At 46.2% G+C, this 15,655-nt stretch overlaps 1 protein-coding gene across 1 annotated transcript in view; it reads left to right on the top strand.

Annotated features, from left to right (window-relative positions):
- The window catches only part of SLC7A1 (solute carrier family 7 member 1), a 91,992-nt gene that overhangs the window by 33,268 nt on the left and 43,069 nt on the right, over positions 1-15,655 (top strand). Inside the window, exon 2 of the mRNA XM_063951744.1 lies at positions 15,233-15,613. Coding sequence (XP_063807814.1) covers positions 15,244-15,613 — 370 coding nt within the window. The 5' untranslated portion in view covers positions 15,233-15,243. The remainder of the gene's footprint in view (positions 1-15,232; positions 15,614-15,655) is intronic.

Below are 15,655 nucleotides of genomic sequence, written 5' to 3'. Positions count from 1 at the left end.
AGGGTCCTACCGGTCTTTTTCTGGGTCCCATCTGAATGAAGGTTCTTATTAATCTTAATCTTGTTTGGACACTACAAAAGTGTTGCAAGGTGGGGGGATGGGGTGACAATGCTGCTTGGCTGTGTAGCATGCAGGACACCCTGCACCAAAGGTGTAACTAGACATTTTGGTGCCCTTAGGCAGAAAGTGAATTGGTGTTCCACCGCCCAGATCGCAAAACATAGGCAGTGCGCGCTGCAAAATTTTAGGGGCGTGGCTTTATAGGGAAGGGGCGTGACCACACGAGTGCCAAGTCGCATTACACCACACAGTAGTGCCGCTTATGCACATTGCACCAGGTAGAACCTCCTATGCACACTGCGCCATGTAGAACCTCCTATACACACACTGCGCCGGGTAGAACCTCCTATACACACACTGCGCCGGGTAGAACCTCCTATACACACACTGCGCCGGGTAGAACCTCCTATACACACACTGCGCCGGGTAGAACCTCCTATACACACACTGCGCCGGGTAGAACCTCCTATACACACACTGCGCCGGGTAGAACCTCCTATACACACACTGCGCCGGGTAGAACCTCCTATACACACACTGCGCCGGGTAGAACCTCCTATACACACACTGCGCCGGGTAGAACCTCCTATACACACACTGCGCCGGGTAGAACCTCCTATACACACACTGCGCCGGGTAGAACCTCCTATACACACACTGCGCCGGGTAGAACCTCCTATACACACACTGCGCCGGGTAGAACCTCCTATACACACACTGCGCCGGGTAGAACCTCCTATACACACACTGCGCCGGGTAGAACCTCCTATACACACACTGCGCCGGGTAGAACCTCCTATACACACACTGCGCCGGGTAGAACCTCCTATACACACACTGCGCCGGGTAGAACCTCCTATACACACACTGCGCCGGGTAGAACCTCCTATACACGTTATTATACACTTTGCTCCAGGTACAGCACGTTATACACTTTGCTCCAGGTAGAGCACGTTATACACTTTGCTCCAGGTAGAGCACGTTATACACTTTGCTCCAGGTAGAGCACGTTATACACTTTGCTCCAGGTAGAGCACGTTATACACTTTGCTCCAGGTAGAGCACGTTATACACTTTGCTCCAGGTAGAGCACGTTATACACTTTGCTCCAGGTAGAGCACGTTATACACTTTGCTCCAGGTAGAGCACGTTATACACTTTGCTCCAGGTAGAGCACGTTACACATTTTGCTCCAGGTAGAGCACGTTACACACTTTGCTCCAGGTACAGCACGTTATTATACACAATGCACCAGGTACAGCACGTTATTATACATAATGCACCAGGTAAAGTACGTTATTATACACAATGCACCCGGTAGAGCACGTTATTATACACAATGCACCATGTAGATCACATTATTATACTGCACCAGGCACAGCACTGAAGCACACTGCACCAGGCACAGCACTGGGGCACACTGCACCAGGCACAGCACTGGGGCACACTGCACCAGGCACAGCACTGAGGCACACTGCACCAGGCACAGCACTGAGGCACACTGCACCAGGCACAGCACCCAACCTCCCCCCCCCCTCGCCCGTCCCCCGTCACAAGAAACCTTCAGCAAGAACATTCAGCAACGACCACACGCAGCCTGGGCACACATGCCGCTGAGAAGGAGGGAGGCAGATACGGAGCGCTACTCACCGTTGCAGAGGTGGTGCCTGGTGATTGTGGCCGGTCGCTTGGTGCTGGCGGCGGAGCGTGCAGCGGGGAGGAGGCGGAGTCTGATGAGCGGGGCCAGTCTGTCAGCGCTGCCGCACAGATTCATGTGCTGGCGGCGGGGCCCGGGTCAGCGTGGAGGAGGGGAGCAGGATTCAAAGCGGGCGGACTGGCGGGAGACACTGCAGGCTGTGATTGGCTGGAGACTACAGGAGGTGATTGGCTAAGGAAACAGCCAGTCACCTCCTGCGTTCCGCTGACCTGCTGGCGCGATCGATGCAAAGTTGCAAACACACATCCAGATGAGCGCGTCCTGTGGGACCCGCTCATCTTCTAAATGTGAGTCCCGGGCGTCCGTTTCTGGGTAAAATACGTTACATAGCGCGTATTTGCGATCACTGAATCCCATTGGGATTTATAGGAACAAACACCTCCAAAATTAGGCAGCAAGCAGATTAGTAGACATGGTCTCCTGGAATTTATCCAGGTCCTGGTCTATAAACCATAGATATGTTCTTTAGTTTATAGATTTAGTTTATTCACAATTTACTCTCCATTCCCGTACACCCCATTGGCTGTTTGACCTAGTGGTTAGAAAACAATAGAATGTTATAACTTCACACATCTGCTTCAGTTCTGAGCCATCAGGAATTCACTTTTTATTATGGACAAAATGTCTTTGTCTTAAAGAAAAATATGTTGCTTGGCAGCTGGACCAACTGACCACCACATGGAACATTTCAAGGACAACAGGGTCAGCTATGGGTATGAAACGCGTAGAGAGATTGTTCTCAACTGGGACTGCAGGAGATCGTTGTTCCTGGGACTTATCCAGCAACAATAAGTCACTTTTAAATATGAAATGCCTCCTATCCCTGAGTGTTGGAGTACATGGAGCTGATGGGAGGCCACAAGGGTGCAAAGGGAGACGGGCCAGTATTGAGGGCAAAATAACGCTAATAACAGTTAATCTCTATCACTGGAAATTTCCATGCTGATCTTCCACCAGAAAAGGCTCTTGCAGGCCACCCCAGTAAATCAGATGTATAACATGTCTCAATTCTAACCAGATTTGTTAGGAAAGCTCTCAGTAGCAACTTAGTAATACTAAGAGTCCTTTTTTGTTTTTAGGGTTACAGTGAAAATTTATTCGGAATTAGTTGTTTTCCCTTAATTGGCAATGGAAACCTATGAATAGGAAACATTATTTCACTGCATGCATAAACATTTGCCTCCTCCCACCACCAGATCCCAACCATGTGATTAATGAAAGACTGGATAAAAGCTAAACTTTATTTTGATGAGGGGTAAGGAAAAGATTAGTTCTCTAGCTTGATTATGACAACCTGATTATGTCCACTTAGGTTACTAAATAGAAATTCCGTTACAGAGCATAATGTCATTTCCTCATTTTACTAGGAGTAGAAATCTTAATTGAAAAGGAAATGCTGTCACATGTATACAAGTAGTAGAATGCTTTGGCAGTTACTTTCCCCAGCAGCGCCCTAGCTCAGCCCTAGTAATGATACAGCTGTAAGCTTGGGGAAGTTCAAAGTTACCACTGCTGTCTATAAGTCGCCTGCTAGAAACTAGAGATGAGCGCCGGAAATTTTTCGGGTTTTGTGTTTTGGTTTTGGGTTCGGTTCCGCGGCCGTGTTTTGGGTTCGACCGCGTTTTGGCAAAACCTCACCGAATTTTTTTTGTCGGATTCGGGTGTGTTTTGGATTCGGGTGTTTTTTTCCAAAAAACCTAAAAAACAGCTTAAATCATAGAATTTGGCGGTCATTTTGATCCCAAAGTATTATTAACCTCAAAAACCATAATTTCCACTCATTTTCAGTCTATTCTGAATACCTCACACCTCACAATATTATTTTTAGTCCTAAAATTTGCACCGAGGTCGCTGTGTGAGTAAGATAAGCGACCCTAGTGGCCGACACAAACACCGGGCCCATCTAGGAGTGGCACTGCAGTGTCACGCAGGATGTCCCTTCCAAAAAACCCTCCCCAAACAGCACATGACGCAAAGAAAAAAAGAGGCGCAATGAGGTAGCTGTGTGAGTAAGATAAGCGACCCTAGTGGCCGACACAAACACCGGGCCCATCTAGGAGTGTCACTGCAGTGTCACGCAGGATGTCCCTTCCAAAAAACCCTCCCCAAACAGCACATGACGCAAAGAAAAAAAGAGGCGCAATGAGGTAGCTGTGTGAGTAAGATAAGCGACCCTAGTGGCCGACACAAACACCGGGCCCATCTAGGAGTGGCACTGCAGTGTCACGCAGGATGTCCCTTCCAAAAAACCCTCCCCAAACAGCACATGACGCAAAGAAAAAGAAAAAGAGGTGCAAGATGGAATTGTCCTTGGGCCCTCCCACCCACCCTTATGTTGTATAAACAAAACAGGACATGCACACTTTAACCAACCCATCATTTCAGCGACAGGGTCTGCCACACGACTGTGACTGATATGACGGGTTGGTTTGGACCCCCCCCAAAAAAGAAGCAATTAATCTCTCCTTGCACAAACTGGCTCTACAGAGGCAAGATGTCCACCTCATCATCACCCTCCGATATATCACCGTGTACATCCCCCTCCTCACAGATTATCAATTCGTCCCCACTGGAATCCACCATCTCAGCTCCCTGTGTACTTTGTGGAGGCAATTGCTGCTGGTCAATGTCTCCGCGGAGGAATTGATTATAATTCATTTTAATGAACATCATCTTCTCCACATTTTCTGGATGTAACCTCGTACGCCGATTGCTGACAAGGTGAGCGGCGGCACTAAACACTCTTTCGGAGTACACACTTGTGGGAGGGCAACTTAGGTAGAATAAAGCCAGTTTGTGCAAGGGCCTCCAAATTGCCTCTTTTTCCTGCCAGTATAAGTACGGACTGTGTGACGTGCCTACTTGGATGCGGTCACTCATATAATCCTCCACCATTCTATCAATGTTGAGAGAATCATATGCAGTGACAGTAGACGACATGTCCGTAATCGTTGTCAGGTCCTTCAGTCCGGACCAGATGTCAGCATCAGCAGTCGCTCCAGACTGCCCTGCATCACCGCCAGCGGGTGGGCTCGGAATTCTGAGCCTTTTCCTCGCACCCCCAGTTGCGGGAGAATGTGAAGGAGGAGATGTTGACAGGTCGCGTTCCGCTTGACTTGACAATTTTGTCACCAGCAGGTCTTTCAACCCCAGCAGACTTGTGTCTGCCGGAAAGAGAGATCCAAGGTAGGCTTTAAATCTAGGATCGAGCACGGTGGCCAAAATGTAGTGCTCTGATTTCAACAGATTGACCACCCGTGAATCCTTGTTAAGCGAATTAAGGGCTCCATCCACAAGTCCCACATGCCTAGCGGAATCGCTCCGTGTTAGCTCCTCCTTCAATGTCTCCAGCTTCTTCTGCAAAAGCCTGATGAGGGGAATGACCTGACTCAGGCTGGCAGTGTCTGAACTGACTTCACGTGTGGCAAGTTCAAAGGGCATCAGAACCTTGCACAACGTTGAAATCATTCTCCACTGCGCTTGAGACAGGTGCATTCCACCTACTATATCGTGCTCAATTGTATAGGCTTGAATGGCCTTTTGCTGCTCCTCCAACCTCTGAAGCATATAGAGGGTTGAATTCCACCTCGTTACCACTTCTTGCTTCAGATGATGGCAGGGCAGGTTCAGTAGTTTTTGGTGGTGCTCCAGTCTTCTGTACGTGGTGCCTGTACGCCGAAAGTGTCCCGCAATTCTTCTGGCCACCGACAGCATCTCTTGCACGCCCCTGTCGTTTTTTAAAAAATTCTGCACCACCAAATTCAAGGTATGTGCAAAACATGGGACGTGCTGGAATTTGCCCATATTTAATGCACACACAATATTGCTGGCGTTGTCCGATGCCACAAATCCACAGGAGAGTCCAATTGGGGTAAGCCATTCCGCGATGATCTTCCTCAGTTGCCGTAAGAGGTTTTCAGCTGTGTGCGTATTCTGGAAAGCGGTGATACAAAGCGTAGCCTGCCTAGGAAAGAGTTGGCGTTTGCGAGATGCTGCTACTGGTGCCGCCGCTGCTGTTCTTGCGGCGGGAGTCCATACATCTACCCAGTGGGCTGTCACAGTCATATAGTCCTGACCCTGCCCTGCTCCACTTGTCCACATGTCCGTGGTTAAGTGGACATTGGGTACAACTGCATTTTTTAGGACACTGGTGAGTCTTTTTCTGACGTCCGTGTACATTCTCGGTATCGCCTGCCTAGAGAAGTGGAACCTAGATGGTATTTGGTAACGGGGGCACACTGCCTCAATAAATTGTCTAGTTCCCTGTGAACTAACGGCGGATACCGGACGCACGTCTAACACCAACATAGTTGTCAAGGCCTCAGTTATCCGCTTTGCAGCAGGATGACTGCTGTGATATTTCATCTTCCTCGCAAAGGACTGTTGAACAGTCAATTGCTTACTGGAAGTAGTACAAGTGGGCTTACGACTTCCCCTCTGGGATGACCATCGACTCCCAGCAGCAACAACAGCAGCGCCAGCAGCAGTAGGCGTTACACGCAAGGATGCATCGGAGGAATCCCAGGCAGGAGAGGGCTCGTCAGAATTGCCAGTGACATTGCCTGCAGGACTATTGGCATTCCTGGGGAAGGAGGAAATTGACACTGAGGGAGTTGGTGGGGTGGTTTGCGTGAGCTTGGTTACAAGAGGAAGGGATTTACTGGTCAGTGGACTGCTTCCGCTGTCACCCAAAGTTTTTGAACTTGTCACTGACTTATTATGAATGCGCTGCAGGTGACGTATAAGGGAGGATGTTCCGAGGTGGTTAACGTCCTTACCCCTACTTATTACAGCTTGACAAAGGGAACACACGGCTTGACACCTGTTGTCCGCATTTCTGGTGAAATACTTCCACACCGAAGAGCTGATTTTTTTGGTATTTTCACCAGGCATGTCAACGGCCATATTCCTACCACGGACAACAGGTGTCTCCCCGGGTGCCTGACTTAAACAAACCACCTCACCATCAGAATCCTCCTGGTCAATTTCCTCCCCAGCGCCAGCAACACCCATATCCTCCTCATCCTGGTGTACTTCAACACTGACATCTTCAATCTGACTATCAGGAACTGGACTGCGGGTGCTCCTTCCATCACTTGCAGGGGGCGTGCAAATGGTGGAAGGCGCATGCTCTTCACGTCCAGTGTTGGGAAGGTCAGGCATCGCAACCGACACAATTGGAGTCGGACTCTCCTTGTGGATTTGGGATTTCGAAGAACGCACAGTTCTTTGCGGTGCTACTGCTTTTGCCAGCTTTAGTCTTTTCATTTTTCTAGCGAGAGGCTGAGTGCTTCCATCCTCATGTGAAGCTGAACCACTAGCCATGAACATAGGCCAGGGCCTCAGCCGTTCCTTGCCACTCCGTGTGGTAAATGGCATATTGGCAAGTTTACGCTTCTCCTCCGACAATTTTATTTTAGGTTTTGGAGTCCTTTTTTTACTGATATTTGGTGTTTTGGATTTGACATGCTCTGTACTATGACATTGGGCATCGGCCTTGGCAGACGACGTTGCTGGCATTTCATCGTCTCGGCCATGACTAGTGGCAGCAGCTTCAGCACGAGGTGGAAGTGGATCTTGATCTTTCCCTAATTTTGGAACCTCAACATTTTTGTTCTCCATATTTTAATAGGCACAACTAAAAGGCACCTCAGGTAAACAATGGAGATGGATGGATTGGATACTAGTATACAATTATGGACGGGCTGCCGAGTGCCGACACAGAGGTAGCCACAGCCGTGAACTACCGCACTGTACTGTGTCTGCTGCTAATATATAGACTGGTTGATAAAGAGATAGTATACTCGTAACTAGTATGTATGTATAAAGAAAGAAAAAAAAACCACGGTTAGGTGGTATATACAATTATGGACGGGCTGCCGAGTGCCGACACAGAGGTAGCCACAGCCGTGAACTACCGCACTGTACTGTGTCTGCTGCTAATATATAGACTGGTTGATAAAGAGATAGTATACTCGTAACTAGTATGTATGTATAAAGAAAGAAAAAAAAACCACGGTTAGGTGGTATATACAATTATGGACGGGCTGCCGAGTGCCGACACAGAGGTAGCCACAGCCGTGAACTACCGCACTGTACTGTGTCTGCTGCTAATATATAGACTGGTTGATAAAGAGATAGTATACTCGTAACTAGTATGTATGTATAAAGAAAGAAAAAAAAACCACGGTTAGGTGGTATATACAATTATGGACGGGCTGCCGAGTGCCGACACAGAGGTAGCCACAGCCGTGAACTACCGCACTGTACTGTGTCTGCTGCTAATATAGACTGGTTGATAAAGAGATAGTATACTACTAATATTATATATACTGGTGGTCAGGTCACTGGTCACTAGTCACACTGGCAGTGGCACTCCTGCAGCAAAAGTGTGCACTGTTTAATTTTAATATAATATTATGTACTCCTGGCTCCTGCTATAACCTATAACTGGCACTGCAGTGCTCCCCAGTCTCCCCCACAATTATAAGCTGTGTGAGCTGAGCACAGTCAGATATATATATACACATTGATGCAGCACACTGGGCTGAGCAGTGCACACAGATATGGTATGTGACTGAGTCACTGTGTGTATCGTTTTTTTCAGGCAGAGAACGGATATATTAAATAAAACAAACAACTGCACTGTCTGGTGGTCACTGTGGTCGTCAGTCACTAAACTCTGCACTCTCTTCTACAGTATCACAGCCTCAGGTCAATCTCTCTCTCTCTCAACCCTAATCTAAATGGAGAGGACGCCAGCCACGTCCTCTCCCTATCAATCTCAATGCACGTGTGAAAATGGCGGCGACGCGCGGCTCCTTATATAGAATCCGAGTCTCGCGAGAATCCGACAGCGTCATGATGACGTTCGGGCGCGCTCGGGTTAACCGAGCAAGGCGGGAAGATCCGAGTCGCTCGGACCCGTGAAAAAAAACATGAAGTTCGGGCGGGTTCGGATTCAGAGAAACCGAACCCGCTCATCTCTACTAGAAACTGGTGTGATAAGCCACAGGAAAAATCTCTGGTGTTCTCCTTTTAAGGCCCGAACACACAACCACAATGTTTTCTTCCCATTGTTTTAATTTCATTTTTTTTTTTGTGTGTACAGGGCTGACAAGTGTGTACTACACCAAAGACTGTTATGCTTTCAGAATTGAGCATTGTTTTTATTCTGCACTTTTCTTTAAGTGTCACAAAGACATAGAAATTCTTCTTGTGCTTGGGAATGTGTACCACCCCAGTATTGCAGGTGTGTCTTAAGGGCCCCATACACTACTGCGACATGTCCATCTGACATGTCGCGGGCGATCAGCCCGGCAGCAGGATCACCTAAGATGCATCGTATGCTGTCCTTTTACAGACAATGTATCTTGGGCGATCCCAGCCACGCCTGACAAGATTGAATGTGCAGCACATTCAATCTGGAGGATCCGATGCTCACGGGGCCGCACATCGACTATGTGATGGACCTTTTCCCTATGGTGTTGTCCCCGTACCTTGTTTCTTGTACCTTTTACAGAGAGGTAGGATAGATTGATACATAACAGGAATGAGCTGACAGCAGTCTCTAACTGGAAACATGTTTTATTGAGCTGCAGTTTTAAAGACTCTGGATTGAAGATTGTGATTGGTTAATTAGTCAAAGAAGATAATCACAATAATGAACAATTGCAAAAGACAAAATCATGTTTGACTATAGCTCACAATACACGGGATTGTTAAAGAATTATATAGTTCAATCAATCTAATCATAGATACGTGCATATTCCAACAAAACAATAATAATGAGGGTGGTGACAGGTATGATGAAAAATGCTATCTCGCTGACCATTTCCGTATTCCTAACTTTCCCTAACAATGTTCCAATTTTCACCGGCAAATTACGTTGGAGCTCTCTTTTAATCCAGGCATGCCTCAATTTTGCAATGAGGCTGTGGTAAACTGTTCTTGTTGCACAAGGGGTATGAATCCTACAGTGTCGCAGTACTTGAATGGGGTGATAATGGCACTGGTATAGATAATATTACTCCTGGACATTATTAACAAAATGTCACTGTACTTTGGGATATTGCAAAAGGGATGCAGGTAGCGAAGATATCCTAGATTCTCGAACAATACAGCTTTTATTGTAGTAATTTTTCCTGGAACAAATGGCTTGGACTTTTACTCCTTAAATTAGATCAATGTCTTTCTTGTGTGTCTTTCTTAAGGGCCTGATCACACCCCTCCTTTCCATGCGGTCGTGAGCGGTGTGGGGGTGACGTGGACAATTGTAGTCTGCACCACAAAACAGTCTTGGTTTACTCGCTCAACACCTTTCAAGTTACTCCGCACTATAGCTGGACGTGTCTCAGCGGTATTCTGCTTCTCAAGATGTCCACGGTGCCCGCACCTCTGCACAGGCCTGTTGGTGTCCGGCTGCCACGTCTTACGCCCGATATCTCGTGTTCTCTGCTCTCCTGAAGGACCCCGCTGCTCAGCGTGACACCTGATCAGCTTCTCCCGCTCCGCTCCTTCAATAGCTTCCCCTTAACGTTTCCTCCTTCCAACAAGGCTCCTCTGGCTCTCAGACACTCTGCCAATCAGCACTCCCCAGCTCAGAACATGTGACTGAGCTCAGGTTCATCCTTAACCCCTGCTGCACCAGCAGCATGAAACTGTCCAGGCTGCAAACGCTGTTGGGGTTTTTTTTTTTTTTTGTCTTTTAAAGGGGCGCGCACACAATATTCCAGGGTGCCACAAATGTTTGACTTACAGCTAATCGCAGGCTGCCTTTGAGGCGTCACTTGATTGTTTATACAAATAAATACTTCAAGTGCATGGTGTTATCTGCCTACAGTATGTTCCCCACAGATAACACCCAGCTCCCAGCGACTGTACTGCCAGTATATGAACATGCTGCTAAGACACCTGTGTACTTGACATTAGTTCAAAGATTTGATAAACCCTCTGCTTATGTCATCTGCTGCACAAGTTAATGAGTTGTTTTGGTAATGCTTCAGCACCGTCTCCCACTTGTGTAGTGTATGTCCTTGATCGCTGTGTAATTACTTTGTAAACTGGGGGGGGAGGAGAATCTGTACTTGGATGCAGTCAGCTAGAACGCCTAATATTTATCATAAAATGGGTGAATATCTTTATTCCTGGAAAGCGTCCATTTCACAGTGTGAAATAAATGTAACTGTTGTAAGAACAGGACAAAAGAAAATATTGGTGTTTCAGTTTTGCAATGCGTGAAAATCCTTTGAAAACACGCTAGTTCTTCTATGGTGTCTCTTTCCAAATACAGTCCTCCATAGAAGGATTATACGGAACAGTTAAAAGGATGTCTCTATTTAAAAAAAAAAAAAAAAAGTTATGCTTTTTAAATGTTTTATTACCTGTAAAAGTAGTGGGGAACATTTTTTTTTCTGTGTGGCCAAGTGATCTGGGAACGAGTAACATCATACACTGAAAGATCCGTTGAAGATTTAAAGATCACTATAATACAGGCTTGTACACTGTTGTCTGCAAGTCTACCTCCCCCCCCCCCCCCCCCCCCCCCCCTTCCACCTCCAACCACTGCCTCATTTATAAAAGAAAAAAACCCAAAGGCCTTGTAATTGCTGACCACAAACCCTACGCAGCTTTTAAATTAAATTCTGCATCACCCAGTTTTGTTCTGTACATTGAACCGCAGAAAATTATTTTTATGGTCACGCTCTCCTGTGCTTAATGCATTGCATGACATAAAAGGACAGGTGAAGTTAGTGATACCTAAATCTTCCAATGGGAACCTCCCCTTGCTTCTCGCACATGCGGTACAGAGCTGGTTGTATGTGTAGGAAGGCCTGATAAATTATAGTATTTGTGCACTCCAGGTATTTTAATGAGCATTACCTATGTAACAGACCATACAGTCAGCTGAATGGTGAGCACAGAGGAAAGTGAACAGTGTTAAACCGTTAGATTGAAGGAGCAGGTCAGTACTTCTATGGTGAAATAAATATACACACACGTGTACACACACAGACACACGCAGTCCTCAGATATTTGAATGTTTGTTTATTCCGAAAAGCTCATGAAGCAGAGACTGCACGTCCTTCCAGAATATAGTTCTTTTAGGACTTGTCTATAAAATATGTATGAATCCACTCTCTGTCCACATCTGCGCCACCGTGGGGTAGGTACGTTACATACAATGGGTCAGTGGTTCCCAAATTAGGGCCTCAAGGCACCCTAACAGTCCAAGTTTTAAGGATATCTATGCTTATGTCCAGGTGACTTAGGGGGTTATTCAGAGTTGATTGCAGCAGCAAATTTGTTAGTAGTTGGGCAAAACCATGTGCACCCCTTTGGGCAGATATAACATTTGCAGAGAGGTATCCTGGGTATACAAGATGGATCCGCCGAAAGAGTAACCGATTTGGTAGGCATACACACTTACCAATCAGCTGCTCAATTTTGTCTGGCCAGACATCACAACTGGGCAGGCATTTGAATTTGCCAGCCCAGCTGTGATGCCATTGTCGCCGACTCCTGCAGCTGGCATAAAGGACAGACGTACCAATATATCTGCATCAGCTCTTCAGGGGCCGACCTGATACGTCTGAGAATGACATTGGTCATAGTTCATCGGCAGGTGTGTAACCATTGCAATGTCTGTCTATATGTCGTTTGTCGCTTGAAGGAACAATGTGTCATTCAAGTGTGTAGGCTGCTTTGAGGACAGAGTTTCTTCTAGGTCCGATGGCCATCTGGTCAAATGACTGTGAGTACCCCACAGCCTAACCCTAATGTCGGCACTTTGCAGAATGTGCTGCACATCAAACCTAGCAATATCACCAGCCAATTGGTGCTTATCGTCCAGTTAGTACGGCTAACCAGATGACATAGGATACGTCGGTCTGATTTTGACGTCTCCTTCTTGCCATTCATTATTCAAATTTCACGGGGATCCTAACGACTTGTTCTAGTGTGTACAGGTGTGACGATATATCGCGTGCGACCAAGCGATATAATATTTATTTTTGGTTAGCAAGATTGCATTGTATGTACGCTCAATTTGGCTGGGCTTAAGGGAAGTCGTCGGTAAAGACACCATTAGCAGTCCCCCCAGTGTGTACCCAGCTAAAGGGAAGGAAAAGACAAGCGCAGATACTAAAACATCAATGTTATCAGTAAAAAGATAAGACGTGCCTTTTTTTTCACGTTTGATTTATTGCAATCATTTATTTTTTATTTTTTACTTTTTTTGTTTGTTTATTTTTGGGGGATAAACTTAACCCACTTTTCTGAGACACTAACCTGCCCATTAATCTAGCCTGCCAGTGACTGATACTGAATTGGTTAGATGGAATTCTCACAAACCGAGATCAACCCATGTGGCGGAGGTACACACACTTTTGCTATTTATTAAAACCAAATGGAATGACTTTTAGTTGCTGCCAACAGTTCTGTTCATGGAAACTGCATTAGAGTGTTTTTTTATTTTATTTACATTTGTTGTAACTTTTTTTTGCCACAGAATAGACACAAACTTGCCAAATTAATCCGGTTCATGGCATGTAACTCTGCATTTACTGTTTACTTTTCCATGCACTAGTTAAATGACTAATCCATAATCCATATTTGCTTTGAGGGATGGACTTCTGCTTTTCCAACTCCCTTTTTCTAGCATAAATAAAAAGTAATAGCTGCTTTAGAAATTGGGTTCAGTCCTCTTCTAGATAACTTTGTGCCTCAACTTATTCCTCTCATTTACTGAACCTCATGGCTTGCTGGTTTTTTTTAATAATAATATTTCTAGTGAGAATTTCTCACCAGTAGTTCCAAGGTCTTGGAGATAAACTTTTGCAGAACTGAAACAGAATTAGCGATTGTTTTATTAAGAGGGAGGTTAGCGGTCTCTATCAGCAGGGATAAGCAAGTTTTTGTTTGTTTTTTTTCTATTATGTTATTTAAACATACAATGAAAGATATTGTATGAGGGGACGCGGCAAGTCACTGTAACTTCACAGAGCTGTAGATAATTACCGCGGTGTAAGATTTGCTATGGAATGCTTTCCTGGGCGTGGTGATGGGACTGTAGCTGTGGCTTCCTCTTCAGATCGCCGGTATATGTATAGCTAATACTTATGAGGCTCACAGTGGGCCTGGTTCAGAGCCACAGGCAAGGCCAATGTTCAGAGTTGACCGCTTTTCTGCTGTTGCATGAGTGCAAATATCCCTAAAGACTCCACGACACGTGTTTCTCTGAGTGTACACACAGAGGCGCTGTTGTGATTGAGCTGCACAGTAACAGATGTGTTGGAATAGTTCTGGGCGGTGGCTAAACAGATGCACGGGGATGACCCGTCTTACGGGGGCATCTCAGTCCTTGCACAGACGAGCGACCACCAAAAGACACCAACACAGGCCTGTCAGCATACACCTCTGAATCGGGCCCGTATGGGGAGACCCAGATCACTCTCCCAGTCCCCCACCCCCAACCCAATTTCTATGCCTCTCACACTCTAAATATATAACTTTACCCCTTCCCTATGTCTCTCATTTATAACATTAATGTCACTCCATTTATAACATTAATAATTTGCAACTCCCCCTCCCCATACATACATACATCACTCCTGGTAAAATGTCAGGGAAACCTTTTTAGTATACGCCAGAGTTTTGATTGTATCAAGTATATGAAAAATACAAAGCATATATTAGAAATATCTTCTTTTGTATTATTCTGTTCATTATTTTATAGTCAAAACTCTGGCGTAAAAAAAAGAGGCAGTCCCTCCCCTACCTACCTACCTTGTCTGCACATCTCTCATGAAACCTCACCAAATTTCCAGTATACCTGTGTATAATGCCCACATGCACCCTTTGGCTCATATATTGTGTGTAAATCTGGCTCTGGTACTATCCAGTGCCTCCTCAGCCATTTACCTCAGTGCACGTAACTGGTGCAGAGAGTCTGAGTTAGGTTTGAGGCACGCGGGAGTAATGTAATAAGGATGTATTGGGCTTTCCTGGTCATTGACAGGGTGGTGGCTCAGCACATTCACAGAGATGGCCCTTCTTATGGCCGTATGATGGTAGTGTTGCTGAAACTGGTTGCGTACACATGCGCTCAGCCTATAGGAGGACATAGTCACTACACCTGCCATAGGGGCTGGTGACCATTTTGATGGTACATTTAAAGATGCACCTTTTGGTACCTCAGCATGTATGGGAGCGGACGGTGGGAGCCTCAGCCCTTGTACATACAGACACACGAATGTACACCAGGGAAGGGCTTTGTAGTGCTATTTGCATAAAGTCGCAGGCAAGCGAAAAAGATGCAGACCTGATATCCGACTCTGAATCAGGCCCTGAGAGTGTATGACATGTATCCCATTCACACCAAACCTGTGTTTCCCACAGTTGCCCCTTGTTTTATATAACACTTCTTTTCTCATTTAGATTTTGCTCTGCTTTCAGATTTTGACAAGATGAGCTGCAACGTGCTTCTTGATTTTGGACAACAGCTGTTCCGTCGCAAGGTTATAGGAGCTGAAACAAAGGAGAGCAGATTGGCACGATGCCTCAACACTTTCGACTTGATAGCCCTGGGTGTGGGTAGCACACTTGGCGCTGGAGTATATGTCCTGGCCGGCGCTGTGGCGCGGGACAATGCTGGGCCTGCCATCGTCCTCTGTTTCCTCATTGCTGCCCTGGCTTCTGTTCTTGCTGGTCTGTGTTACGGAGAATTTGGTGCAAGAGTTCCAAAAACTGGCTCTGCCTACCTGTACAGCTACGTCACAGTAGGGGAGCTGCTGGCTTTTATCACAGGCTGGAATCTAATTCTGTCTTACGTTATTGGTAAGTAGATTGTTTTGGAAATTTAAACGCAAGATGCTTCAC

The sequence above is a fragment of the Pseudophryne corroboree genome, chromosome 2 (assembly GCF_028390025.1).
Source record: "Pseudophryne corroboree isolate aPseCor3 chromosome 2, aPseCor3.hap2, whole genome shotgun sequence".
NCBI classification, from domain to species: Eukaryota; Metazoa; Chordata; class Amphibia; order Anura; family Myobatrachidae; genus Pseudophryne; species Pseudophryne corroboree.
This window is presented reverse-complemented; position numbering and strand designations above follow the sequence as displayed.